Genomic DNA, 23,528 nt, shown 5'->3' on the forward strand with positions numbered 1-23,528 from the left:
TACCGTATCAGGAAGAGAAAATATCCCTTCGATCTGAATCCCTGGCGTTGTTGTGGAGGAGAATTCTCCATGGTGTTGGATGTGCTTTTCGTGGCTGCCGTTTTGTTCGTGCAAGACATTTTTTCTGCAAGAAATTGATTGTAGTGGGGAGGTGACACCCTGGAAAAGCCGACCAGAGAATATGGTATGTGCATGAGACAAGAGAAAATTCAACAGTAACCTGTGTCGCTACCCATTGGTGAAAAGGGCTTATCAACCAAGTACCAAACCTTATAGGCCTTCCAATATGCGTCTGTTTCGGAAGAGAATGCAACAAAGGTACCTCACACTTGTTTTTCACATTGCGTGAATTTCTTATATTCATGTCAAGAATGAAAATGAATGAATGAATGAATCATCATTTTAAGGCCCTTTTCCCCGCGAGAGCAGGGGTTAGCCTTGCGGGCCCCATGACAATCGTCTCCATTTTGCCCTATTTTCTGCATCTCTCCTTGTATTACCACATTGCCCGCATTTCTTCTTCCACCATCTTCAGGCAAGTCTGTCTCGGTCTTCCCCGTCCTCCACTTCCTTCTACATTTATTTCCATCACTCTTCTCAACGTATCACTTTCATCCTTCCTCAACACATGACCAAACATCTCAACGTGTTCCTCTTCACAGCATCAATCACAGGCTCTATTCCCATCATCTTTCGCAATTCATCATTTGTCTTCCTCTCTCTCAATGATACTCCACATATCCACCGAACCATTCGCATTTCCACCCTTTCCAGCCTTTGTTGCTGCTCTACGTTCATTACCCATGTCTCGCTCCCATAAATCATAACACTTCTCACACATGCAGCATACACCTTTCCCTTCAGCTTCAACGACACTCCCCTCCTCATCAGCACGCCACTCAGTTCCCAAAACTTCTTCCATGCACATCTCACTCCAGCAACCATTGCCGAGTCTGATCCACCTTCTCCATTCAGCATGTCTCCGAGACAGCAAAATGTTTTCACACCTTCCAGCTTCATGCCGTCTCCAAGATCCAACTCAACATTTCCTCCATCTGCAGCTCCCTCTGTGCACACCTTACATTTGAATGTAGCTGCCACACTGGTTAATGACCCTCTCAGACCACGACATTTTTGATGAACCCTACTCAGAGCACATTGTACATTGAATGGAGTTCACTCCGCCACCCTTCCTGCACACAGCACACGGCCACTTCCCAGTTCTTTCCACCTCACCACATGCTTTACCAATTGCCATCACTTTCGTCTTTCAGATATTCACCTTCAGACCTTTTGTCTCCATACATTCCTTCCACTTGTTCATATTTTCCTTCAGTCCATCCATACTTTCCGCAATCAACACCAGATCATCTGCATGCAACAACTCCCACGGTAAACCCCCTTTACGTTCTGAGCCAGCACCTCCATCACAGCTACAAATAGTAGTGGACTTGGTACCAACCCCTAATACACTCCCACCTTCACCTCAAACTCACCACTGTTCCCGTCGTTCGTCCTTACAGCTGTGCGCGCTCTTTTGTGCATTGCCATCACTACTCTGATCAACCATTCCTCCACTCCTAACTTCCTCAATGCCCATGTCAATACTTCGTGTGGAACCCTATCGAATGCTTTCTCCAGATGAACAAACCCAAGAAACAACTTCTTCCTCTTCTCCATGTACTTCTCCTGCAACTGCCTCAATAAAAGCACGTCTGTCGTTCCTCTTCCTGGCATAAATCCAAACTGCATTTCGTCGATCTTCACTTTCTTCCTTATCCTCCTCTCCAACACCCTTTCCAATACCTTCATTCCATGTTCCAATAACTTTATCGCTCGATACGGGCCACAGTCCAGAGGGTCACCTTTCCCCTTGTATAGAGGGACGAGGGTACTCAGTTCCCACTCCACTGGAATGCGGCCTTCTTTCACCACCAGATTACAGATCTCTGTCATTTTCTTCACGTCCCAACTTCCTGCTGCCTTCAACATATCTCCCACAACTCCCGTCGGCCTTCCCGCTTTTCTACTCTTCATTGCTTTTATCGCTTCCTCAACTTCCTTTCCAGTTATCTTCTCTGCCGGTCCTAAAACTGAGTTACTCTCGATGTTGCCATCCCATTCATTCCCTGCATTCAACAGCATTTCCATATATCTTTTAATTCAAATGCAACAATAAAAGGGTTTAATAAAAATAATGCCAGGGAACAGGAAATGCACGGTAAAACTAAATTCCTAATTGAGGGACCCTCCAGACGGACTCATATACAAACAAGGGGGAAAAAAACAACAAAAAAAACACCTTTAGAGGCCATTTTTCCCCGCAAAGCGGGGGTTGGCCTTTTTCGGGGACCGTGGTTGTTGTTGTTTTTCGGTCCCCTTTTTGAAGCAATGTTTTACGGCCGGATGCCCTTCCTGCCGCCAACCCTTTTTGTCGCCTTTTACAACAAACAGGGAATTACCAGTGAACTGGTACTCAATTAGCCGACCTCGGAAGGATGACAGGCTGAGTCAACCAAAATAAAAAATAAATAATATTTCTGCCGGCACTCAGCTCTGGTCTCGACGAGCACTTTGGGAGCTTGGTGGTCGTTGAAGCTACTGCATGGGAAGCGCACAAGATGGCGGTGGCACGGCGCCCTTAGTATCCACTGGCATAAGGCAAGCAGATAGGACGACCTCCTTCAGCTCGCTCGCGACCTCCTTCGCCTCCGAAGAACAACACAGCCGCCAAAACCTCCTCCTTTCCACTTGCAAAGCTCCCAAAAGCTTTCACCGATCTCCTCACAGGCGCCCACACAGGCAAAACGTGACCGCCCACGACCAAACCCAGGACCGAGAGAGAGAGAGAGAGAGAGAGAGAGAGAGAGAGAGAGAGAGAGAGAGAGAGAGAGAGAGAGAAAGAGAAAGAGAAAGAGAAAGAGAAAGAGAAAGAGAGAAAGAAAGAGAAAGAAACGCACCCTCCCCTCTTTTCGCTGATGTCACACTCAAACCAATCCCCGTGCCCCACCACTTCAGTCCATGGCCATGACCAATCATTCCCTTTGGGGCGGGTCCTCGCGGCCCTTCTGGGCGCCCATCGAGAACATTCGGGGGCGGGGATCCCTTGCCGATCGGCAAATGTGATGGGTATCTGCCGGGCATGTCGGTGTTGTAATATGCCCGAGTTCGTTTCCTGACAGCCCTCGACTTATCGCAGGTCGATTTATTATAACCACAAAGGTCAGATCACAAGAGGTAGGGCGGACAGGGGGATTTATTCTTATTCCCTAAGTTACCCAGCACAAGAGCCATCGTCCGTATGGCCACACGTCACACTTAATCCGAACACACAGAGGTGACTTATTTTCACCAAGGTGTTCTTACACGACACTCAGATCATGGTAATCTGTACACTTCTACCTGGACTAAGGTATTTCATTGCCTTCCCCCTATAAACGTTACAATATTTATTATATTGTATTAGCTAGTTGCCTGTGCCCACACGGGATTCTGAATGGGGTAGGAATGGAGGCGGAAAAAATGCAAATGGCGTCTTCTGTCATTGGGCCAGCAAGCTGGGAGCAAAAATTCGTATTTATTGCCACATCTGATGCAATACAATTGCCCTATTGGTGGTGAGGTGCTTAATTTGAAACTGTTTGTTCGATTACAGGTAGCTTTTTGATGCCTAGGGTCCGTAATAAAAAATTTTTGCATTGGCGTCAAACCAATGACCAATGGAAAATTAATAGTAGGATGATTATATTGTGTTATTTGTTTGTTTATTCATTCTTTGCTGTTTTCATGATGCTTCCTCCTCAGCAAAAATGTCAGTCTTGGATTACATCCTGGCAGTTACTTGCTCCTCAACCAGTGACAAGGTTATCTTGGTCTCAAACTACACACAAACTCTGGACCTGTTTGAAAGATTATGTACTGCTCGGAAGTGAGTACACATTCAGAGATCTATTTTCAACACCTTTTAATTGTGTTCCAGTTTCTAAGCTTGTTAGAATTGAGTAAATGCTGTAATGAAAATTGCCAAGGAAGAGCTCAAGTTATTTAGACGTCAATGAGCTCGTGTTTTTTGCTTCCGCAGTGTTACGCTCACAAATGGTGTGAAAATCAATAATCAAAGAAGATATATTGGAGAAGTAGGATGGATAAAAAACATGCAGAGCGAATCATCGATGTGTGTCCCTTCCCTCGGATTGCCGTTAAACTGGGAGTCCCGTCTGCTAGCATTAGTTGGTGGACATAGAAGATTGCACGTTTTCTTTTTCAAAGAGTAGGTGAGATATCACCTATATCGTGAACCAATTCCACATTCCTGCAAACTTGGTTGAATGTTAGGCCTAGCCAGCCAGTTCGTAAGACTTGAAAAGGGGATCGGCAATTCTGCCTTAAAATCGCACAAATTCTGCTGTCAACTTCAACATCGGTTTAAATGCTATATGGTCGGGAAAATAAATTGTATAGCAGGAAGTATAAATTAATGAAATTATTGCTTGTGATTAAGTCAGCACTAACTTTCTGCTGAACCTCATAGGTATCTGTACGTACGACTCGATGGGAGCATGTCCATCAAAAAGCGAGCCAAGGTGGTGGAGCGTTTCAACAATCCCTCGGTACGCCACCTCACTAAAATGATTCACTTCCTTCATTCGTGAAAATGTCCACTTCTGATAAGAATTTTAACTTGGGAGAAAAAAAGGAGAATTTGAGTCTCTTTAATCCTATGATTTCAGATTGGAAGTTTGGGCCCAAAGCTTCATATTTCCCACCAAGTTGGAGGCCAAGCTGGGTGCAGATTAAGTGGTCCGAATGAGGCATTGATGTTAAATTGTTCGCTTCCTCTTCAATTTAAAACAGCAAGCTAATGCAGCTTCCATGATGATGATATATCAGGAAGGGTCACACTGAGTTAGTGTGATCAATCCTAAGTTTCACCCATCCAATAAATTTGGTCCAAGGACATGTTGTTTAAGGAAAATACTAAGATTTTTTTAACAGCCACACTACAGACGAGGCAAGGACAGCTGACCAAACATCCCATCTGAAGGATGGTGTGCTCAGCCTTGTGTTTTGTTCACAGTCAATTATGTTTATCATTGAGTTGCCAGCAGGCTGTCCTGTTGCCTTTTAACCAAACTAGGGCATGCCCGTACTATATCTATATCTAAAATTATATCCCCCCCCTCTATTTACATGAAATGGTTTGGTCCAAAGCGAACGGCTTGCGAGTACGGTGACAATCCCCCCCCTCTATTTACATGCAATGGTTTGGTCCAAAGCGAACGGCTTCCGGAGTTTGGTAAAGAAATCGCCATCGCGTGCACAAACGCGCAGGAAAGCGAATGAATCGCAAATTCGTTTTTATTAGTTGTAAAACATAGTTTAACGCCAACATAGTTTGCAAACGTGAAATAAATGAATACGCTCTCAAATGTGCCATCCGAGGCAGAGTGTGCCCGCCACGTTCGGCACACGCGATCGTTCGCTGCTCTCTGATTGGTTGAATCGTTTTTTGGACATAGCTCGGTAAGTAATTGTCCGATTAATATGAAACCTTGAAAAGGCACATCCTCGGGTCCCCAGCAATATACCTGGCAAGTTAAAAGTATATCGGACCCGTGGTTGTCGAGAAACAGCGGTCACAGACAAACGTACAGACAGACAGACAGAGATTACTGGAATTATAGATAGATGCAGAATCGAAAATGTTACAAAGAAGCCTTAATGAGGCTGGGCCATGTGAAGCAGTGAAATGTGAGCTGATGGACATGGTGGGTGAAGAGAGCCTATATAGTCTGTGGGGTATGGTTTATGTTGCATAAATGTCTCCTTTTTAATGACACTGGTCCATTTTAATAAAAGAAAATTATTGCATGGTAAAGCTGCATATTTATGCATGAGGTTCCACATAATAATGCACGACTTCTCTGATGCTCTGCACAACCCTCTCTTCCATTTTACAGATGACTGCATTGTGCCATAAAGTACCGCCATCCCACTGGCAGGCAGACAGGAGCTGTCTGACTCTCTGTTGATCTGGAATTGTTTTATACTGGTCTGACAAATGGAATGAGTCTTTGAAACCTCATTCTTCTTTCATATGGCTCAAGCGTGGGATAGATGAAATAAAAGTTGCTGTACTCTGCCAATCGTGGGCACGTGACATTATGCTTTGTAGCTCCTGGCACATATCCCCTTTTACAGGTTGTGAGTTTGGCAGTCCTGCACTAGATTGTCTGTAATCTGGAGGTTACCACACTCGCATGAAGGCGATTCCGCAGGTCCCCAGGTGAACTTGTTGCTGCTAAACTGGTCAACGCCAGTTCGAAGCTGGTTCAAGCGGCACCATTCCTTCAGGGACATGTCACATCCTGGAGGTTTAGTGGAGGTGGAGAGATATTGTAGATGGCCTTCAGGTTGGTTCGGTCACCACTAGTTAATGTGCCATGTGTGCCTGCCAGACCCATCATCTGAAGTGATGTGGGGTTGGCCTCTCTCATAAAGGTCTTCCTGCTTTTCAATTGTTTGGCAAGAGGGAGGGGGGGGGGGGAATTCTTCAAAGACTTATTGACGTGGGTGTCCTGAGATGTTAGAAGCTTTGGGTGCTGCATGTCTTTTAGTAGCTAGATGCTTGACGTGATGGTGGTGAATGCCAGCAAGTACTGGGAGGGAGTGGGCTGTTGACTGACTGTTAGCCCTCAGATATGTTGAGCTGCACGTCAGCCTTTTTTGTGTGAAGGCTTTTGTCCGAAGCAGAGACAGTATTCTGCAGGGGCATATATTAATGTGAGTGTTGAGGCTTGGAGGGTAGAGAAGTCATTGCCACAGAGTTTGTGGATCAATTTGAGTCTTGCAGCTACTTTTACTGCTACCTTTTCTGTATGCTGCCAGAGGGTCACAGCCCAATAGAGTTGCACACAAAGGTAAGTAAGTATCTGAGGGAAGGAGAGAGGGATGTTGTTCAGCTTGACTTTCAGCTGTCTCCTTGCTTTGCTATCCTGCAGATGGAAGACGGAGTATGCTGTTTTCTGAACATTGAGACAGTCGCACCGTTGGTGGTAGTAGAGGCTCATTGTTGCAACATCTTTGCTTAGTGTCTTCAACTTTCTCAAATGTCTTGCCTGCATGTGATCCCAAAATGGCAAGATCATCAGCTTAGGCCTACATGTTAACCAGGAGTCAGAGCCTCCATTATTGTGATTGTTTAACCGACTCGACTGTCCATTCAGGAGAACCCAGAAGCAATGATTGCAAGTAATCATTTGGATGTTGTGGACAATTTCTTGAAGAGAAAATCAGTCTACAAGGGCTTGGTCTGTAGCTCCTGGTGTACTGCTCTTCCCTGTGACCCACAAAATAATCTACGGGATCAGCAGAGAGTCACACAGCTGTAGTCTGTCTGTCAGTAGGATAGGGGTATTTTACGGTACAATACGGTGTTAAGACTCTCAAAATGCACTTTCACCGCACACCTCCAATCCTTTGGTTTACTTTTCTGTGATTTGTGGAAACACCTTCCTGAGGTTTTTTACCTCACTCTTCCTTTGAGAGCTTCAAACAGGCTGGTCACCACCTTCTCATGCCATTCTCTCTGTCCCCTACCCATTATCTTTTCTACCTCCATGAATCATACCTATCTCAACCCTATTACTTGCAGGTTATCATTTTTCCTCCTCTTTGCCCATTTCTTCATTTCCTTGTTTTTTGTAAAACTATGGCTCCTTGTCACCACTGTCAGTTTGTTACCTCACTTTTCCATGGGCCACCATCATGTATTAAATAAAATCAAGTTGCACTGCAGTCCATTTAATGAATATTGGTAGTATAAGTTAAAAAGAAAGAATACCACTTGATGAAAGTATGTCTTGGCTGTCCAAATTTTGACCACTAATGCTTCATAAATCGCTCGGTGATCTAGGTGAACAAGACGATGATGGCACTGTTTTGTTTCTATGTAAAGACTGACTTGTTGGGGTTTATACTGTCACACTGCCCAAGCAGAGTCCAGAATTTATATTCATGTTGAGCAGCAAAGCTGGCGGTTGTGGTTTGAACCTAATTGGAGCAAACCGCCTGATCATGTTTGATCCCGACTGGAATCCAGCAAACGACGAGCAGGCCATGGCGCGGGTGTGGCATGACGGACAGAAGAAAACGTGCTTCGTGTACCGCCTCGTATCGGTAAGGATTCGTGCACGTCAATGGAATAAAAGTATTTTCAATGTGGCAATGGCATTATTGGATGACTTGTGTTGGTCACTTCCTGATACTGCAGACTGGGACCATAGAGGAAAAGGTTTTGCAACGTCAGACTCACAAGAAGGCTCTGAGTAGTTGCGTGGTGGATAAGGAGATGGATGTTGAGCGGCACTTTACACAGGGTGAACTTCGCGACCTATTTGTACTCGATGAAGAAACCACGAGCGACACTCACGACAAGTTCGTTCCTCATTCCACTCCTTTCCCATCTGCACACTTGGCTTAAGATACTGGGACCCTGGAGTTGAATGCCATATACAACAACAACACAACAGGCATTTTAAGGCCATTTTCCCTGCTGGAGCAGGGGTTAGCCTTGTGGTCCCCATGACAATCCTCTCCATTTTGCCCTATTTTCTGCATCTCCCCTTGTTAACCCCCTTGCCCGCATTTCTTCTTCCACCATCTTCAGCCAAGTCTTTCTCGGTCTTCCCCGTCCTCTACTTCCTTCTACATTCATTTCCATCACTCTCCTCAACCAGTCACTTTCATCCATCCTCAACGCATGACCAAACCATCTGAACCTCTTTCTCTTCACAGCATCCATCACAGGCTCTATTCCCATCATCTTTCGCAATTCATCATTTGTCTTCCTTTCTCTCAACGATACTCCACACATCCACCGAACCATTCGCATTTCCACCCATTCCAGCCTTCGTTGTTGCTCTACGTTCATTACCCATGTCTCGCTCCCATAAATCATAACACTTCTCACACATGCAGCATACACCTTTCCCTTCAGCTTCAACGACACTCCCCTCCTCATCAGCACGCCACTCAGTTCTCGAAACTTCTTCCATGCACATCTCACTCCAGCATCCATTGCCGAGTCTGATCCACCTTCTCCATTCTGCATGTCTCTGAGGTAGCAAAATGTTTTCACACCTTCCAGCTTCACGCCATCTCCAAGATCCAACTCAACATTTCCTCCATCTGCAGCTCCCTCTGTGCACACCTTACACTTGAATGTAATTGCCACACTGGTTAATGACCCTCTCAGACCACTACATTTTTGATGAACCCACTCAGCGCACATTGTACAAAAGTGGGTGGTCCGCTTCGAAAGTCCGCTTATCCGCTTATCCGCTGCAGCGGACTAACGTTTTCGAAGCGGATAAGCGAATCGGAACAACCCCCGGAAACCGAAGCGGATAAGCGTAAGCGGACTACCGAAAAATTAAAGCGCATCGCAATTCGCCAAATCAGCTGTTAGCCTGAGCCGTTACTCTAGAATTGTGAATATTTATTTAAGTGAATAATAAGTGAAAACTGAATATTTTATTGGACGCTAGAGCGGCAATAACGTCAAGATGGAGAGATTTCTGACTCTCCAGCCCAGCGGCAGTGCCAGGGACAGGCACACGAGCGACGCAAACCAGCAGTCCCAGCACAGCGACATCCACAACTCGGCGGTCAACATGATGGGGGACGTGGAGGACAGTCAGGAGATCTGCGCCCTGACCCCTCAGCTCACGCGCAGCGAGAGCAGGATGTCGCTGGACTCAATCGAGTCGGCTGAGATCAACGTGACAATGGACACAGACAATTCCAGCCTCAGCCAGAAGTGGAGGCACATCGCCCCCTTCTTCAAGGTCGTGGACAGCAAGGCCACGTGCACCAAGTGCTCAAAGACACTCAAAGCCCAGCCCGGATCAAGTTCAAACTTGAAGGTGCACTACCAGAGGTACCACAATGCCCAGCACAACGACCTCAAGGCGGCCCTCGACGGCGGCAGCAGACCCGGCCGCCACAAGTCCTTCCAGGACATGGCCGGCGCCAGGAGGCAGGCCAGCATCGAGGAGACCTTCAAGGAGAAGTTCAGCCAGAAGAGGTGTCTCGACCTTTACTATAGGTAGGTAATTTTATATTTTAATTAAACTCATTTTCATTTGTCAACTTAAAGTAAGAATATATTAATAACTTCGGAATAAATCGGTCCGTTCTATTCCGATTTAATCGGAATTTATCGGATTCAATCGGAGGCACGTTAATAATTATAAATTCAATGTTAAAGTTTTTTTGACTGTTCAAAAATATCTTTCAACAATTTATATGTCTCATATAAATAATTTATATGAGACATATAAATTGTTAAGAGTTTTCATTCATTATATCAATTTATAATAAATTGATATAATATATAATTCAGGTCCTTCATTGGCTGCATGAAGCCCGCCTCGGAGACAGACAACGAGCACAACAGGGCCCTGTGGGCGTACGCCTGCCCACAGTTCAAGGTCCCCTCCCGGCGGAAGCTCACTCGGGACATCAGGGCGATGGGGGACCAGGCCAAGGCCGACCTGACGGACCTCCTCGCCAAACAGGAGTTCGTCGCCACCACGGCCGACAGCTGGTCGGCAAGCAACAGGGCCTTCCTGGGGATGACGGTGACCTGGCTGGAGAGGGTCACCTTCGAGGGGCAGTCCGCCGTCCTCGGGATTAAGGAGATCACCGTCAGCCAGACGGGCCAGTACCTGGCAGAGGCAATCTCCGAGCTGCACGATGACTTCGGCATCAAAAGAAAGGTGTGTAAACTCTGTAGTTTTAGAATTTAAAATTGTTTACAAAATTTATTTTCAATAGATTACAATTAACAATAAAAGTATGCGTTTTTTATGACAGTGTTTAAATATAATAGTCAAGATTAATTAGATTATTCAGGCAACTTAAAATGAATTGTTTTAGCAAAATATAATGTGTATTAAGTGACGTATTACAGTAATACGTCACCTAATACACATTATATTTTGCTAAAACAATTCATTTTAAGTTTTAAAACTTTTAATATTAACTGTAAGTGAAAAATGAAAATAAACTTTGTTTTAAAACAGTATTTTGCTTTTCAGGTTGTCAGCACCACCACTGACAACGACGCCAACTACATCAGCGCCTTGAATCACTACGGGGCCCTCGGGCGCGATGACGAGCAGCTAGACGTGGTGGAGGTGGACCCAGAGGTGGTGCAGACCAACACCATCCTCGTGGTGGACGCCCTGGAGGAGGTGGACCAGCAGGAAGAGGTGGTGCACGTCCCCAAGCATCGCCGCTGTGCGGCACACACAGTGAACCTGCTGGCCTCCAGGGACGTCGAGAAGGTGCCCGGCTGGAGCGCCCAGCCCAGGCCGGCCTTCACCAAGCCGGCCGCCAAGGCCCAGGGCCTGTGGAACGCCCAGAACAGGAAGACAGTGACCGCCAATGACATTAAGACGGCCCTGGGCAAGAAGCTTGTGACCCCCGGCGTCACCAGGTGGAACTCTAGCCACGACGCCTACAAGTGCCTGCTGACCGAGGTGCTTGACATGGACAAGAGGAACAACCTGAACCAGATCTGTCAGCGGCAGCACCCCCACCCCCTGCCGCACATCACGGAGGATGACGTGCAGATCTGGTCGGAGTACGTCAAGGTGACCGCCCCCCTCGCCGCCTGCCTAGACGTACTCCAGGGCGAGGAGAAGGCCTACATGGGGTGCCTTCTCCCCCACCTCCAGGTGCTCAAGGACTCCCTGGAGGCGCTGTCCATCGACGGCAGCATCGTCCACGCCCAGAACCTGGTGGCCAGCCTCCTCCAGCAGCCGTCCTGCGCCAGGAAGGGAACAAAGGGCTTTGACGGCAGGTTAGTTCTTATATTATTATTATATTTTATCACAACGAGTTGAAAATTAATAAGTGCTTCTTTCTTCTTATATTATATTATTATTAAATGATTAAAAAATCCTTGCCGGTCTAATGATTCATTTGAAATGAATTAAAATCAGTTGAATGACATTTAATTTTTCAATTTACAAATCTGAAATTATTTGACATTTGTTTTATAACTTTTCTTTTACTTCAGGTTCAGCCACCTCTTCGTGGACATGGACCTTTTGATGGCCACGGCGCTGCACCCCCAGCACAAGCTCGCCACGGTCAGGGCCATCTGCAGGAGGCAGAACAACGACGCCATCTGCGACCTGGTGAGGGACAAGCTCATCAGGGACCTGCTCGCCCTCGTCCTGCCTGACGAGCACCTGGACCCTGCCCCCCAGCAGGGACCCCAGCCCGGCTCGAGCAGTACGGATTACCTGTTCGCCATGGAGGAGGGGCAGCAGGAGGAGAACCTCGAGGAGAAGATCAGGGAAGAGGTCAACAACTGGTCGAGGAAGCCGCTGAGGGGGAACCCGGGGCTCTCGCCCAATCTCTTCCCGCTCGAGTTCCATGATGCTTGGGTAACTCTATTTCTCAGGCATAACACGCCGCTCCCGAGCTTTGCCTCGGTCGAGCGCGTGTTCAGCTACGGGTCGGACATCCTCAGGCCTAAGAGGTCGGCCCTGGCTGCACCGAACTTCGAGGCCCTCGTCTTCATGAAGGGCAACCTCCAAATCCTCAAGAAGGCCCACAAGGTGGAGGAGGAAGACGAGGACTAGTCAACAGACTGCTAGTCTGTTGACTAGTAGACTCTCTTGTCAAAGAAAGGACGGGCAAATTGATTTTTCTTCAATGTAACTTGCATATATTAAAATTATATTTAAATTAACTGTAGAGTAGAGTAGAGTCGAGTGGAAAACTTTATTTCAATAAATTTTGAATAAATTTTATTTAATTAAAAATGTATATTTTTGATCTTAAAAGCTTTGTTTGTCTTTGTAGTAGTTAGAAATGGCTATTTAGGCTTAAAAAGCATTAAATTCCCTTTAGAAACGTCAAAAATCGCTTTAAAAACGTCGAAGCGCTTTTAAAAAATCGAATCGAAGCGGATAAGCGGATAACCGGTAAGCGGGCTAAGATTTTCGGCCGCTGAAGCGGATAAGCGAATCGGACTACACGGGCTGGCGGAGCGGATAAGCGGTAAGCGGACTTAAAATTTTCCGAATCGCGCCCACCTTTAACATTGTACATTGAATGGAGTTCACTCCGACACCCTTCCTGCACAAAGCACACTTCCCAGTTCTTTACACCTCACCACATGCTTTACCACTTGCCATCACCTTCGTCTTTCCCATATTCACCTTCAGACCTTTTGTCTCCATACATTCCTTCCACTTGTTCATCTTCTCCTTCAGTCCATCCATACTTTATGCAATCAACACCAGATCATCTGCATACAACACCTCCCATGGCAAACCCTCCTTTACGTTCCGAGCCAGCACCTCCATCACAGCTACAAATAGTAGTGGACTTCGTACCAACCCCTGATGCGCTCCCACCTTCACCTCAAACTCACCACTGTTCCCGTCATTCGTCCTTACAGCTGTGCGCGCTCTTTTGTACATTGCCATCACTACTCTGATCAACCATTCCTCCACTCCTAACTTACTCAATGCCCATGTCACTACTTTGCGTGGAACCCTATCGAATGCTTTCTCCAGATCAACAAACCCAAGAAACAACTTCTTCCTCTTCCTCCATGTACTTCTGCATCTGCCTTCCAATAAAAAGCATGTCTGTCGTTCCTCCTCTGCATATACTGCATTGATTTATGTTAGCAAATTAATGATTATGTATAGTGTCTTCTAATATCCCTGCCTTATATATGAAAGGTGTACAAGATCATATGAAAGAATGTAATTCTTCATTTCCTTCCCCAACTCCACCACACCCCTCCTCCTTTCCCCTTGCCCATACATTTCGCTGCCGTCGTTGTGTGAACGGCATCCAGGTGCGCGCACCTCCAACGGAAGCAGACTGTACGTCAGCCCTATCGCAATGGCAGCACAGTGCTGAGAGGCGCCACCTGCCAGACACTGCACTCCGTGCCGCTTGGGATGCCGGCATTTCCTTTGTGTTCCATCAACGCTCTCACGACACTCGCACTCTCGTGTGAACCCATGTGTACTTTATCCTAAAGGCATTACATTTTTAGCAAGCGCTTGCATTCCTTCCTGTGGAACCACTCCCGCAGGCCTCAGGAACCGAGTGAGAACTTTGGGTGGAAACTTGTTTTATAAACTCAGAAATGCAGCATGCCACCAGGCAAAGGATTGACGAATGGTATCACAAACCTCCACCATTGTTGGAATGGTGAAAGTGATCTACTGTGTCACAGTTGCCATAACGATGGCTTGGTTGAGAGTTCGCCGTCACGCTGCACTTGCAAGTCTGCTCCATACTGTAAAGCAAATGAAGTGCTGTTTTGAGTTGGCCGTTTAAATTTCCCACTTCTCCTTGCAGACAGCTTGGAGCAATGCTGGCAGACTAAGTCGAAGAATTAAGATGCTGGTGATGAGGAATCTAGCAAATTCTGACCTTTGCTATCCACATCAAAAGGATCAAACTATATTATTGAACCTTTTGGAGAGAAAGGGCTATGAGGAGGACAGGGGTAGGTAAACTTGATGATGTCGACTAATGTGTAAAACGACTGAAACGGTTTGTCATTTATTTGTTCAATGTAACATACTTCCCAAAACGATGGGGGAATAAAATTTCTTTTTGCATCTTTTATTTTTACTTTTTTTTTCACACAATTCATAGATTCACGTTTTCTCTTCTGGAAAGTTCCGGCAAATGATGGCGATCCGTCTGCTTCTCGGGATGTGTTTTCCTTCGTAATAGGATTCTTCGTTCTTTAGAATTTCGTGAGTGAACTTGTATCGCACTTTATCCCTGAGGAAGGGAGATTAAAAACTGACATGATCTTTTGCACAGTGTACACATATCTCCAATCGTGGAGAGGTGAATAATGTTTGCATAATGCAAGGGTCTAGGTCGAGCCCAGTGGTTTCCAACCTTTTTAAACATAAGATCACTTTTAGAATCGAAATGCAACCCAAGATCTCCCCTTAAAAAATTCTACTTTACTATATATATATATATATATGCTTATGCATAACACACCTTGTTCTTAGTGTGACACCTGTGCTTGCACACTATCTGAGTGCTTTGAAGTCTGGGTCCTCGTTTGAGATGGCCAGTCTCATACAATCCATCAGATGGACATCTGTGAGATAAGGACGATACTTTGTGAGATGGATTTTTCCCAGATGAAATCATCGTCTGAGATATGTGGAATTAGAGTAGGCCTTCACCTCGAGTGCACAGGAAGTAAGAAGAGGGTACTTCTCTCTGTTTGAAATTCCCCAAAACTCTTTCTCCCTTGACCTAGCTTTCAGCTCTGTCATCTTGCATGGTGATTATCTCCATGTCACGTCCACTGCTCTGGTCAAACACCTGCTGAAATTTTGCTCAGTTCTCCAATGTCCACTTCAAGAAAATTATTTGAGACAAAACGATTTCTTCCATCTCGTCTCCCTCCTGAAATTGTCTGTTGAATTCCTTTTCCAATCGTCAGGTGGTCATGCAATTTTATTTTTATGGAACACTTCTTTGGTGTTTTGTAGGATTTTCTCCAGATTTGGGAAGTGTCCTGTCACCTTGTTCTTTAACTGTGAGGACCACAGGCCTTGTTTCAACTTGAATGCATTCACTGCACTGATCATGTGTGACAAGTCCCTGTCCCTCCCCTGCAGTTCGTGATTCAGATCGTTAAGTTTTGCCTATATTTGATTTAGGAAAGGTGACATTTTCAGGAATCAGATCTAAAAATCTCTGGAGGACTTTTCCTCGACTTAACCACTTCACATCTTCATGAAGGATGAGCTCACTGCAGGTGGCATCGAGCTCATCGAGTAACAATTTGAACGAGCAATGGTGCAAGCTCTAGCAATAATTGAGTTGACGATCTTGATAACTGTCATAACATGAGAAACGTTGATATCCTTGCTCGCTAGCACTTGTTGGTGGATAACACGGTGCTAATTGACAAAGGAGGCAAATGCATGATCATTTCAGCAAAGTGCAATAAGGCCTGCATTGGCACCCAGCAATGTCGGTGCACCTTTAAAATTCGTTGTAGACATCCTCGCCTCTTGTCCTCTAAGTGGCAAAAGAGAGAAAGTCGTCCGTTGTTGCTGAGTCTTGAATGCTATGCAAATTAAAACAATCAGCTGGGCCGTATCCATTGTGTATACCGATGCATCAAACTGCAATGAGAAACATTCACAATCTGATGTCTTTAAAGATAAATTCACAGTATTTGATGAGACATGTCCTCGGACAGCGATTCCACCCTTTTGGATACTTTTGAAGTGGCATGCTCTTGATGGCTGTCGTAATTTCATCGTTGTTTTTCTTTCTTTAAACAAGCTGTCGGCAGTAACCGTCATAGCCTCATTGATTAACTTCATCGGTGAATGGTTTCTTATGTTTCGCCAGCAGGTGGCTAATGCGAAAAGATGCCTTCTTGGACGGGCCCGGCTTCTCGCTCGTCATTTTGGATATGAGCAACCGACAACTGTATGGCAGCCACAGCAGTACAGCAACTGCATCATTAATGGATAATCAGTTCGTTTAAACGCAAATAATTTCTGATTGACCTGTGCGCCCACATTTAGCTCTTTTAAAAACTCTCCAGCAGCTTGCGTGTGCGACCCACAGCCACTGCAGTTTCAAATACAACCACGACCCTTCCCATACTTTTTTTTTAAATGTTCAGATCGACGAGTGAAGATTCTGGGATCGACCTGTCAATCCCGATTGCGAGGCTCCAGCTAAACGACAAGGTAGCAAGGTTAGCAAGTCCCAAAGGGTATGAGCAAAATGGGGAGTGGGGTATAAGTATATATACAAAGATCTGATGGAGCACATCAACTGGTTCTGATGGATCTTTGTTGTGACTTTTTTTTTTCTCGATGGCTCCTTGAAACATTTGCAGCTGAGTGAAGGGTAGCCCATGACCTGGAAGATTCTCTTAAAATGTCCGGTCTCGCACAGACTCATCACGCGGTAAAGCAGGGGGTTGATTTTTCTATTACTGGTAGCCTATTGCACAAAGTTGCAAACATTTTACTCACCGCATGATATAAAAGGAGCGCCGTTTGAGCAGCATATCCATTTGTTCAGCCGTTCCTTCATGTACGAAACGCATGACGCAGGTGGACAGCAAGCTGAGGCCAGCGATGGTGTTCCCACAGAACTGCATCGACACCAGAACATCTTAGCTGATACCAACATTGCTTATTAACTGGGAAAATTCCTTCCTTATGTCTAAAGCAGAGCATAATAGAGCCGATGATACAAAAGGCAGGAATGGTCTTGTACCTGTTGAAGCACCTTTTCACTCCATCTATCAGTCATCTACTACTTCTTTAACGGCCACAATTATTCCTACGTCCTTGTGGGGTTGACCGGGGGAAGCTTGTCCCAAATCTTCAACGAACCAGTCCTGACGACGTTCAATTAAGGTTATGCCAGAAATATTGAATTTTGGCCATGGTGCTTGCGATAGCTCATCTGCTCTTCATGAAGGACACCATGAGATGTTTAACGTCCACCAAATAATGCCAGCACATGGGACGCCCATTTAACGTCAGAGGGACGGCACACCCATTGACGAATCGCCCTGCCTGTGAACCACCAGGATGACAGTTTATCGCTGGGATGAGATTCAAACCCAAGCCAGACAGCTTAGAGGTGAGTGTGCATACCTCTCGGTCTAGGCCATCCTGTCGGGCCCCCCTTTAGTCATTTACTTACAAAGAAGAAATGGGTGAATGAATGAATGTCACCTTGATGCTGTCGACATGTGGTTTGATGTACCCATGAGCATCCAAATCTAGGATGTGGATCAGAGGGCTGACTTCACTTCTTGTTCCAAATGCTGTCTCACAAACTCTATGCAACAGAGAGGCAGCCTCAGCACTCCATTTCTCCCGCTCTATCTCATGATAGCCATGGATAGCCTAAGAGAAGAAAATCCTATTAGTTTATACAGATCGGTTGCAGGGCAGTGCAAATTGGCCACAGGCTTTTACTTTCTAAACAAGGGATATCAAAGCTTATGGAACAGCAGAACAAAAGTGTCAACAGACAGTGTGGCGAAGGAAATAGGGACAAGAATGTAAGTGAGGATGAACCACAGTACGAATAGTTTCAGTTGAAAGGGGGAAGGGTCTCAATCGGTGTCGTAAAATTGGGACACCATGAGGTAGGCAGCACACGTGAAGGTCCTGGAGAGAAAAGGCAAGAGACAACAGATTCGGGAAGTTCTATATGTGAGAGAAAATGTGACTGGGGGGGGGGGGGGGTGAATGGAGGTGACCAGCGAGTTTAGACTTGGTGACAGTCATAAGGCAAGTCTGATAGAATGTGTGTGACAGTTAGAAAGACAGTTGAGGACAGCAAGAGCAAGCCGAAAATAGACCTAAAGACTGCAACGCCACTAACTTGCTCATGATAAACAAAAAGCTGACCTTCACATTCAGACTTTTGGCCTAAGATGGTGATGACAAGGTGGGCCTTAAACGTCATTGCTTTAAGGGTGGCAAGATGGAAAGCAGTAGCAGTGGTCTACTATGGAGAAGCATATTCCATGAGACTTCAGAAAAGCCTTGAGGGTGGCACAGCTACTCCCTCCCTCATATTGTAGGCCTCCAACTTCAGAGGACAGCAAAGTGAGGGATCCTCCGGTAGCCTCTGAATCTCTTGACATTATTTGTCTCGTGTAAACTTTTCTTGCATGCAGAAGGTTGGAAACTCATGTATTTTCCAATGCAGCAGCTGGCTTTGGAGGCTCGCTTGGCGATATGATCTGCCCAATAAAGATGAAAGCTGATGGCGAGTCCCAGGAGCTCCAGAGATGAGAGGGTAACCACAGAAATAAACTATTGTAGGGTTTGCCAGCTGCTTGTTATGGAGATACAAATTGAGGATTGTTTCTTTCCTGCATTACAGGACATTACAGGATGATGAACAGTTGCTTATTTTCACAAGATCTGCAGAGAGGGATGCTGCTGCAGTGTAATTGGCAGTGGGAGACTTTGAAGGTAGGAGGAGGGAGAGGGGGAGCTATGGTCAGTGAGGAACTATCCTGCACAGAGTTGACTTATATACAATGTGGCACAAAGTACAGGGTTTCCACAAATTACCATTCCAAATTCAAATCATAATAAATAAAAAAACGATGAAATGGGATATCACAATGTGGTTTGCTGCATGTGAAAGAATATTCCTCAAAGTTTTATTTACTTTTTTTTTTGGTGCCAGGAGTCTCCTGATACACGGTAGATGACATTTGCTGCATATGGTGCCCCCACAAGAAACAGCGCAATGTGTTTCCTGGTTTATAAAGACAAAATCATCTACATGGGTTCAACAACGCTTCAGGATGATCTATGGAAGAAAGCCAAGCATGAGTGGTGAGGATGTTGAACACACTTGTGAGTCGTTCGAGCGCAGTCTCTATGAGTCCTTTAGGACTGCCACCATGGAGCTGCAGCTACACTGCTCAACAGTACATGAAGTGCTGCACACGCGATTGCAGCTGTACACATGGAAAGTTCACTTAAACCGGACGACTGCATGCGATGAATCACATTTTCAGTGGATATTTTGGAATGCTGAGACGGAGATGACGGATTCCCATGACGCGTGCTCTTCTCAAATGAGTTAACCTTCCATGTTTTGGGAAAGTTAACAGACATAATATCATGATTTGGGGCTCTGAGCCTCCACATGAGGTCTGAGAACTTGAGCATGACAGCCTAAAGGTTAACGTGTTGTGCGGCCTCATGCATCACCGAGTCATTGGGCCATTCTTCTCTGCTGAAGCCACTATAAAGTCTGACAATTATTAGCTGAATATGTTGGAGAACCTTGTACTCCCGCAATTGGTGGATCTGATGGAAAGAGGTCATTTACCAACAATACAGAGCTCCCCCACACTGGAGTCTTATAGTGCACAATTTCTTCAATGAACACTTCAATGATTGATGGATTGGGTGCGACGATCCGAAACTGTGGGCACCACGTTTGCTGGACATAACGCCTCTGGATGTTTTTTCATATGGTTATGTGAAGGACCTGGTGTACCGAACGAAGCTTACCGATATTGCAAATCTGAGGAATAAGATAAGGGCTGCAATCAAGACCATAAGTGTATAAATGCTGAACATTGATGAATGTTACACACATTGACGGCTCAACCTGCCTGTGAAACACTGGGATGACAGTTTATGGCTGGATCGGGATTCAAATCCAGGCTGCACAGCTTAGAGGTGAGTGTGCCCTGTTGCAATTGTTGATTCCATGCTTTATTTTTGATTAGAAGAAAGGTGACATATAACATGGATTATCAATGATTGCCAATGTTGCTCACTCATTTACATGTTTAAAACAACAAAATAAAATTGTGAAAGGAAGCCTTTGAGAAGTTAAAGAACACAATGAATGCATGGGTTCCAAAACAACATTTCCTGGCAAAGGTGGAAGTAGCAAAGACAGGAAATAAAAGTAGAGCGGTATAGAAAACAAAGACCATTTTCCAGCTGTGAAAGGAGTACGAATGGTGCAGTACAAACAGTGGCAGAGGGAGCAGACAGACATTGTGCAAGGGGTAGAGCATGAAAAGATCATGCAGAGGGTGCACTGATCAGAGACCTGACAGAAGGTGGAGTTTGTGAAGATCAAAGGCAGGACTGTACGGAGAGGGCGGAGCGTGATAAAATACAGAGGGTGGAGCGAGAAGATTTAAAGAGGCGGGGTTTCAAAGAAAAACAGTGGGGGTGGAGATTGAAGTGCAGAGGCAGAGCGAGAAGGTTTTAAAGAGGCGGGGTTTCAAAGAAAAACAGAGGGGGTGGAGATTGAAGTGCAGAGGGCGGAGCGAGAAGGTTTTAAAGAGGCGGGGTTTCAAAGAAAAACAGTGGGGGTGGAGATTGAAGTGCAGAGGGCGGAGCGAGAAGGTTTTAAAGAGGCGGGGTTTCAAAGAAAAATAGAGGGGGCGGAGATTGAAGTGCAGAGGCAGAGCGAGAAGGTTTTAAAGAGGAGGGGTTTCAAAGAAAAATAGAGGGGGCGGAGATTGAAGTGCAGAGGGTGAGGCGGTCAAACAAGTGGCAGATTGAACAGAAATCAATAACGAATGTGACGAGGAAATGTCATTTATTCAATAACGAAATGCTCAAGGTCAGAGCGGAGCAAGAAATCGAGTAAATAACACAAATCAGAGGGAGATAAGCTCACATCGTCCCAGTGGTCGAACTGGTACTTCATTTTCCGAAACGAAGGCTCCACTTCGTCCAGTAAAATCTGCTCCTCTCGCAGACTCACGAACTCCTCACAGACACCGAACCCGTCGGGCGGTCGCGGCGCGGAAGGCGCGGCAAAGCGGCGGCGCTCGAAGGGTCCGGGAGCGGTGGGTCGTGACACTTTAGCCTTCGCTAACCAAGACACGCGGCCTAACTGGGAGCAAACAGTCCACGTCATAGTACTAGTTCGTACCTTTCTTTCCACAGTTATATTGTCCGAAGTGATACACCTCTGCCATTTGGGTTAAGCGCACACAACACCAACAGGCAAGCCGCCTATCATTACAAATGGGCATTACTCTACATACAGTACGTACAGTAAGCAAAATGACGCGGGTAATGGCAATCCAGCTTCTGTAATCTACGTGACACCTATACACCGTTCAACTGGGCATGCCACGGTGACAGATTTACAATTGCGATTATAAATTGGAGTGTGTGAAACAAACATCTAAAATTCGGATTTGGACCCGAACCTCTGGAATGTCCGTCCATCGTCCTCGGTATTCGTCCCCGACCTGACACGGAAAATGGTGACGGGTGACGTGAAATTGAGGGAATGAAAACTGCACTCTGAATTTCCAAGCTGTCTCTCTGAGCCGGCTGGGACTTTCGCAATTTAATTTTGCATCAATAATGTGAATCGAAAATACGTGGGGTCGATTTTTTTGACCTTGACCTAATTTAAGGTCATGACCTAATTATGGCCATTTTAACATTTTCACCAAAACTCGACTTGTCCGATATTTTTGTCCGATCAGAACGAAAATGTCCTCTCTAGTCTCTCGATAACATAGAGCAAGGATAATTTACGTTTAATTTACATCATACCCCTCCGGGTTAAAGGTCAAGGCCTTGCGCCCCTGGGAGTACTAAACCACCATTTAGGTTTTCTCCCTACTTCTGCCAATGTATGAGCACTTTCGGAAAGAATTGTTGCATCAATAATGTGAATAGAAAGTGTGGGTTGATATGAAAAGTTGACCTTGACCTAATTTTAAGGTTAGGACCCAATTTTAGGCATATCATCATCAAATAAGGTTGTTTCAACCTCAACGAAATTGCCTTCCTTAGCCCAGAGCAAGGCACAGTTAGGCTTAATTAACATCATTCCCCTCTGGGTTAAAGGTCAATGTCAAATGGCGGTTTGAAAAAACCAGTGTTTTTTGTCATCGCTCAATTTTGTCAACGTGGAATCTCAAAGAACGCTTGGCCTTCCAAGTTGTTCTTCCATCACAATAGTGCACCTGCACTGAAGTCATGCACCTGGTATTTGATTAATGTCCTTGACCTGCCTTTTAGGGATTGTGACCTAATTAACAAAAAAACACCTTTTTGATCATAACTTGAATAATTTTCGTCTGATTTTCATGATGTTGAGTTTTTTGGAGAGACTATAGATGTGAACACTTTTTCTTAATTTACACTCTATCCCTAAATGTTGAAGGTCAAGGTCATATGGCAGTCCGAAAGAAATATGCCATAATTGTATCATGGGCCAAGGGTACGTCGCGGGCAATCGCGAAGGGTAAGCCGGGGGAGGTTTACCCTTGGGGATTGCTTTGTGATCCCAGATATCTAGCTTATAATGTTTGTTCAGGATATTTTAAAATGCAATTCCTGTTTTCACATTATTTGGTTCCTCCTAAGAACACAAGGGTAGTCCAGCATGCACACGAGATTTTTTGAATGTCCATTAATTTCTATTGTTCGACATTTTCTACAAGCTATGTTGTAGAAAACAGTCCAAGTCCAAACAAAATATATAAATACGGAAAGCCACGTCTTGTCTCCCGTCCCTTCTTTTCTATACTTTGCCACATGGCACATCTACTATAAAAGAGAGCCGTTTGTCTGTCTGTCTGTCTGTGTGTCACCATTTTTCTCAGAGATGGCTGAACGGATCTTCGTCAAACTTTCAGAAGTTCATCAGTGAGTGTCTGTGAGTGTTTTAGGCCAAAAAAACAAGACGGTTCACAAGAATTTTTTCTCCTTCTCATCCACCTCCCCCAAAACGGAGGGGCCTATCAAAGCAACCTCTCCCCTTCCCCCCCCCCCCAAATATGTACATGTGGTATATCTTACCCCTCCCTCTCCCCTCACCTCTCGCACCCCTCCCCATTCCACTCCATTCCTCACCCCTCCCTCTCCTGCCTCCTCTCACCCCTCCCTCCCCCCACCTCCTCACCCCCCTCCCCCCGGCAACGCCGGGTACTC

General features: G+C 45.6%; 3 protein-coding genes across 4 annotated transcripts; 2 read left to right on the plus strand and 1 right to left on the minus strand.

Annotated features, from left to right (window-relative positions):
• Window positions 1-3,756: 3,756 nt before the first annotated feature.
• On the plus strand, window positions 3,757-14,874 carry LOC144889203 (DNA repair and recombination protein RAD54-like). Its single transcript, XM_078769216.1, has 5 exons — window positions 3,757-3,928; window positions 4,532-4,610; window positions 7,999-8,178; window positions 8,273-8,436; window positions 13,858-14,874. The coding sequence occupies exons 1-5, from the start codon at window positions 3,810-3,812 to the stop codon at window positions 14,054-14,056; spliced, it is 741 nt and encodes a 246-aa protein (XP_078625342.1). The 5' UTR covers window positions 3,757-3,809; the 3' UTR covers window positions 14,057-14,874.
• On the plus strand, window positions 9,789-13,484 carry LOC144889202 (uncharacterized). The gene is made up of 4 exons (XM_078769214.1): window positions 9,789-10,108; window positions 10,406-10,781; window positions 11,103-11,869; window positions 12,089-13,484. Exons 1-4 carry the CDS (start codon window positions 9,789-9,791, stop codon window positions 12,657-12,659), a joined length of 2,034 nt encoding a protein of 677 aa, XP_078625340.1. The 3' UTR covers window positions 12,660-13,484.
• LOC144888133 (alpha-ketoglutarate-dependent dioxygenase alkB homolog 7, mitochondrial-like) lies at window positions 14,598-21,826 on the minus strand. Of its 2 annotated transcripts, XM_078769218.1 has the most exons (5): window positions 21,247-21,669; window positions 17,799-17,972; window positions 17,085-17,206; window positions 15,070-15,172; window positions 14,598-14,838 (listed from the first exon to the last, which is right to left on the minus strand). In XM_078769218.1, exons 1-5 carry the CDS (start codon window positions 21,487-21,489, stop codon window positions 14,833-14,835), a joined length of 648 nt encoding a protein of 215 aa, XP_078625344.1. In that variant the 5' UTR covers window positions 21,490-21,669; the 3' UTR covers window positions 14,598-14,832. The 2 variants fall into 2 exon arrangements, with proteins under 2 accessions (XP_078625344.1, XP_078625343.1); XM_078769217.1 differs by lacking the exon at window positions 15,070-15,172 and having other exon boundaries at window positions 21,247-21,826.
• Window positions 21,827-23,528: the final 1,702 nt, after the last annotated feature.

This window comes from Myxine glutinosa, unplaced genomic scaffold, assembly GCF_964187855.1.
Source record: "Myxine glutinosa unplaced genomic scaffold, kmMyxGlut1.1 SCAFFOLD_1698, whole genome shotgun sequence".
NCBI lineage: Eukaryota > Metazoa > Chordata > Myxini > Myxiniformes > Myxinidae > Myxine > Myxine glutinosa.

What these genes read in the sequence shown, in the direction of transcription:
- LOC144888133 (XM_078769217.1), bottom strand. Translation starts at nt 21,489, where the DNA reads ATGACGTGGACTGTTTGCTCCCAGTTAGGCCGCGTGTCTTGGTTAGCG. An exon ending in AGTTCGACCACTGGGACGAT is followed by an intron (nt 17,973 to 21,246) that starts GTGAGCTTATCT and finishes TTCTTCTCTTAG; the next exon opens with GCTATCCATGGCTATCATGA. An exon ending in CGCTCCTTTTATATCATGCG is followed by an intron (nt 14,839 to 17,084) that starts GTGAGTAAAATG and finishes TCCCTTCCTCAG; the next exon opens with GGATAAAGTGCGATACAAGT.
- LOC144889203 (XM_078769216.1), top strand. Translation starts at nt 3,810, where the DNA reads ATGTCAGTCTTGGATTACATCCTGGCAGTTACTTGCTCCTCAACCAGT. An exon ending in AGCGTTTCAACAATCCCTCG is followed by an intron (nt 4,611 to 7,998) that starts GTACGCCACCTC and finishes CTGCCCAAGCAG; the next exon opens with AGTCCAGAATTTATATTCAT. An exon ending in ACGAGCGACACTCACGACAA is followed by an intron (nt 8,437 to 13,857) that starts GTTCGTTCCTCA and finishes CCTTGCCCATAC; the next exon opens with ATTTCGCTGCCGTCGTTGTG.
- LOC144889202 (XM_078769214.1), top strand. Translation starts at nt 9,789, where the DNA reads ATGGACACAGACAATTCCAGCCTCAGCCAGAAGTGGAGGCACATCGCC. An exon ending in ACTTCGGCATCAAAAGAAAG is followed by an intron (nt 10,782 to 11,102) that starts GTGTGTAAACTC and finishes TTTGCTTTTCAG; the next exon opens with GTTGTCAGCACCACCACTGA. An exon ending in ACAAAGGGCTTTGACGGCAG is followed by an intron (nt 11,870 to 12,088) that starts GTTAGTTCTTAT and finishes CTTTTACTTCAG; the next exon opens with GTTCAGCCACCTCTTCGTGG.